Genomic DNA, 4,442 nt, shown 5'->3' on the forward strand with positions numbered 1-4,442 from the left:
ACAAGAGCCCCAAGGCGCGCCCCCCAGCCGCAGCTTGGTCATCTTCACCATCAGGGCCTCCTGGGAGCCGGCGCGTGCCAAGAACCAGCGCACCGCCAGCAGGCTGTCCTTCCGCCGCTTCTGAGAGACGTGGCAGAGAAGAGTGGCATTTTCCCCCTCCAGGTAGTCAACCACCGGCCCCGGGGACACAGTGACGTTAAGGGCCCCGCAGACCTCTGCAGAGAAGGGAAGGAAGAAAGGAGGTGAGGAAAGGTGTCTTCACGCCACCCGTCAGCAGGCAGGGAAATGGCTCGGCAGCTGGAGAAGGCCCGTGGTCTGCGTGGCCAGAAAGCAGGAGGCGCCCGTGCCCCTCCACTCTGACTCGCTGCCTATACTCAGCGTCTCCTGGTGGGGAGCCTTCGTGGGCCCCCATAGTCCATATATGGGATCACCCATCCGCACAGGATGTCATACACTGACCGCCTGGCCCACGCACATGCTTCCAATGTTCTAATTAGTTGCTGACATTTAAAATTAAAGAGTTCACATACAAATCTGGATTTCTGGAATCTCTTGAAAATTTCTAGCCCACACCCGATCCCCTGCATGCCTCCCCAAAGCTCATGTCAATCGATTTGTCACTGGCACACTGTCAGCGCTGCTCTGATGTGGGACCAGCTGCCCTCCGCAATGGCGCATCCACTACGAGGCTGGGCCTGCCTGTGACCTCCTCCTGCTGCAGCCTCTTCGACAGTATGGGGATGGGGGTACTAGCGCAAGTGAGCCGGATTGACCACAGCAACTCGGCTTCTTCTCTGGACTCAGGATCCACGTCTCGGAGTTGATTCAGGGAGGGACGAGAGACGCCCAGCTTCCCGAGGTGTGGGCCAGGCCTTCCTGTGCCTTAGTCTCGCCATTAGAACAGCCCCACTGCTGCCCACTCTGAGCCGCTGTCTGGCCCGGGGCTGACCTGGATGGAGCCCCACCAGACCAGAGACCTCAGAAAGGCCGAACGCAGCAATCCTCTCCCAAGAGCCACTGTCCCGGTTGCAGCCCACCCTGTGCAGAGTGGCCATGTCCCGGGAGTACAGGGCACAGCCTTGCCCTGGCAGGCACAGCAAAGGGCACGTTGCACAGGATGCCCGGGACCTCGTCCGTCCAATCAGGGCTGTCCTCTCGGCAGGGCCCACCTACATTACCCAGAGTGCAACTCCAGGAAGCACGTTCACAGCCCGCCCCCCCCACGAGCAGCTGTGCTGGGAGTCATCCCACACCGCCACTTCAGACCCCAAATGTCACGTCCAGTCACATGATGGAGCTTGCGCCCAAGGTGCCAGTCACCAAAAGCTTTGCCCCTGCTCAGTGCTGCAGGTAAGCAAGGAAGAAGCGTGGGAAGAGGTCCGGGAGGATGTGAACATTCAACAAGGGATCCATAGGTCAACAAAAGTGAGGTCCAGCTTAGGGGCTTGGGAAGGGGCCCTAGAAATATAAAAATATTCTTTGTGGCAAAAACCCTTGCCGTTAAGTCACCCTTTCACATGGTCTCCATGATTTTTAATTGCCAGAGGGCGTGTGCACTCACCAGAGAGAGGGGGCGGCCGGGAGGGACGAAGCACTCTCCAATGGCCCCAGGCCCCGCAATCCCTCCTCCATTTCTCTGCCCTGTCAGGATTTGGGCACTCACACATACTCGGACTCCAGGCCGTTTTTCAAGCCTCAGGGGCTGAAGTTTCATCTGTAGTCTGCCATGGGGGACCCGGCTGCTCCCTTAACCACCAGGACACGGGCAGCCCCATGTCCACCACTGATGTAATAAGCGGACACCTTGAGAGACACGGTGTGAGGGTCAAGTTTCTTTCACGTTCCTTCTGACCTCTTGGAAGCCAGACATTAACCGCAGGCTACCCAAGGATAACCGAGAGCTTTAACGTAATCACTTCCAGAGTGTTTTGGGTCACGCAAGGCACACACAGGTTCCCGGGGATGCAGGATGGGCATCTTTGGGGCGTCTTTGGCACACAGACACCTGTGACAGTTACCGTAAGAAAGCTCAGACGATAAAGGTTAGTGCTGGGCTGCCAAAGCTCCTGGCCCACAGGAAAGAGGTCTCCGTGTCTACAGTGAAGAGGGACAAAGCTGCCCAGGGAGATTCTCAAACTACAGATCCACCAATCATGGAGGGAGGGGCCTCTCTACAGGGACAACCCCACTGTCACCAGACGTCACTCAAGCGGGCAAAGAAGGGGGACCAGCCCCACTATCTCCCTGCAACCACCCACCCGGCAGGCTCTTTGTCCACAAGCCACATGAAGGACAGCACTTCTCCCTGTCTGCTAAGGCCCCCGTCTGCAGTCCACACAGCGGGCCAGGGGTGCTCCTGGTAAGCAGCGAGACCACTGGGGCCACCAGGCCGACCCTGCTCCACCAGCTGCCAGGCTGGCTAGGCAGAGATGCAGCAGCTGGCGTCCAAAACTGGAAGCGTCCCACCCAGCCCCAGAGCTCCCCCACTCCCTTGGAGTCCAGGAGAGATGGGAAGGCAGGAAATTGAAACAATCTGGGTGGGATGAGACTGCAGCAGGACCTCATGTCCTAAGCTCCTCCTATTAGCTCTGCATGAAGGAGGAATTATTTACAGTGACTGAAACAGGAGAAGGTGCCAAATGCTCCAACCCCCAAGGAAGGCCTGATTCTATCCCAGAGGCAAAAGAGAGCAGTACTTCCCACTGCACCCACAGAGATAGCAGGACCTCCCACTGCACCCACAGGAAGAGCAGGACCTCCTCTGTACCCACAGGGAGAGTAGTACCTCCCACTGCACCCACAGGGACAGCAGAACCTCCCACTACACCCACAGGGAGAGCAGGCCCTCCACTGCACCCACAGGGACAGCAGGACCTCCCACTGCACCCACAGGAAGAGCAGGACCTCCTCTGTACCCACAGGGAGAGTAGTACCTCCCACTGCACCCACAGGGACAGCAGAACCTCCCACTACACCCACAGGGAGAGCAGGCCCTCCACTGCACCCACAGGGACAGCAGGACCTCCCACTGCACCCACAGGAAGAGCAGGACCTCCTCTGTACCCACAGGGAGAGTAGTACCTCCCACTGCACCCACAGGGACAGCAGAACCTCCCACTACACCCACAGGGAGAGCAGGCCCTCCACTGCACCCACAGGGACAGCAGGACCTCCCACTGCACCCACAGGAAGAGCAGGACCTCCTCTGTACCCACAGGGAGAGTAGTACCTCCCACTGCACCCACAGGGACAGCAGAACCTCCCACTACACCCACAGGGAGAGCAGGCCCTCCACTGCACCCACAGGGACAGCAGGACCTCCCACTGCACCCACAGGAAGAGCAGGACCTCCTCTGTACCCACAGGGAGAGTAGTACCTCCCACTGCACCCACAGGGACAGCAGAACCTCCCACTACACCCACAGGGAGAGCAGGCCCTCCACTGCACCCACAGGGACAGCAGGACCTCCCACTGCACCCACAGGAAGAGCAGGACCTCCTCTGTACCCACAGGGAGAGTAGTACCTCCCACTGCACCCACAGGGACAGCAGAACCTCCCACTACACCCACAGGGAGAGCAGGCCCTCCACTGCACCCACAGGGACAGCAGGACCTCCCACTGCACCCACAGGAAGAGCAGGACCTCCTCTGTACCCACAGGGAGAGTAGTACCTCCCACTGCACCCACAGGGACAGCAGAACCTCCCACTACACCCACAGGGAGAGCAGGCCCTCCACTGCACCCACAGGGACAGCAGGACCTCCCACTGCACCCACAGGAAGAGCAGGACCTCCTCTGTACCCACAGGGAGAGTAGTACCTCCCACTGCACCCACAGGGACAGCAGAACCTCCCACTACACCCACAGGGAGAGCAGGCCCTCCACTGCACCCACAGGGACAGCAGGACCTCCCACTGCACCCACAGGAAGAGCAGGACCTCCTCTGTACCCACAGGGAGAGTAGTACCTCCCACTGCACCCACAGGGACAGCAGAACCTCCCACTACACCCACAGGGAGAGCAGGCCCTCCACTGCACCCACAGGGACAGCAGGACCTCCACTGCACCCACAGGGACAGCAGGACCTCCACTGCACCCACAGGGACAGCAGGACCTCCCACTGCACCCACAGGAAGAGCAGGACCTCCTCTGTACCCACAGGGAGAGTAGTACCTCCCACTGCACCCACAGGGACAGCAGAACCTCCCACTACACCCACAGGGAGAGCAGGACCTCCACTGCACCCACAGGGAGAGAGCAGGACCTTCCACTGTACCCACAGGGACAGCAGGACCTCCCACTGCACCCACAGGGACAGCAGGACCTCCACTGCACCCACAGGGACAGCAGGACCTCCACTGCACCCACAGGGACAGCAGGACCTCCACTGCACCCACAGGGACAGCAGGACCTCCACTGCACCCAGACGGACAAGAGGAC

The 4,442-nt window shown here is 59.9% G+C and overlaps 1 protein-coding gene across 1 annotated transcript in view; it reads right to left on the reverse strand.

Moving 5' to 3' along the window:
- The window catches only part of LOC102485173 (V-set and transmembrane domain-containing protein 4), a gene marked incomplete at its 3' end in the record, with an annotated part of 28,341 nt that extends 27,286 nt beyond the window's left edge, over positions 1 to 1,055 (reverse strand). Inside the window, exons 1-2 of the mRNA XM_006167416.3 lie at positions 950 to 1,055; positions 26 to 215 (exon numbers count right to left, since the gene is read on the reverse strand). Of these exons, the coding sequence (XP_006167478.3) occupies positions 26 to 215; positions 950 to 1,055 (296 nt within the window). The remainder of the gene's footprint in view (positions 1 to 25; positions 216 to 949) is intronic.
- Between the last annotated feature and the right edge of the window lie 3,387 nt (positions 1,056 to 4,442).

This window comes from Tupaia chinensis, unplaced genomic scaffold (assembly GCF_000334495.1).
Source record: "Tupaia chinensis unplaced genomic scaffold, TupChi_1.0 Scaffold144750_1, whole genome shotgun sequence".
NCBI classification, from domain to species: domain Eukaryota; kingdom Metazoa; phylum Chordata; class Mammalia; order Scandentia; family Tupaiidae; genus Tupaia; species Tupaia belangeri.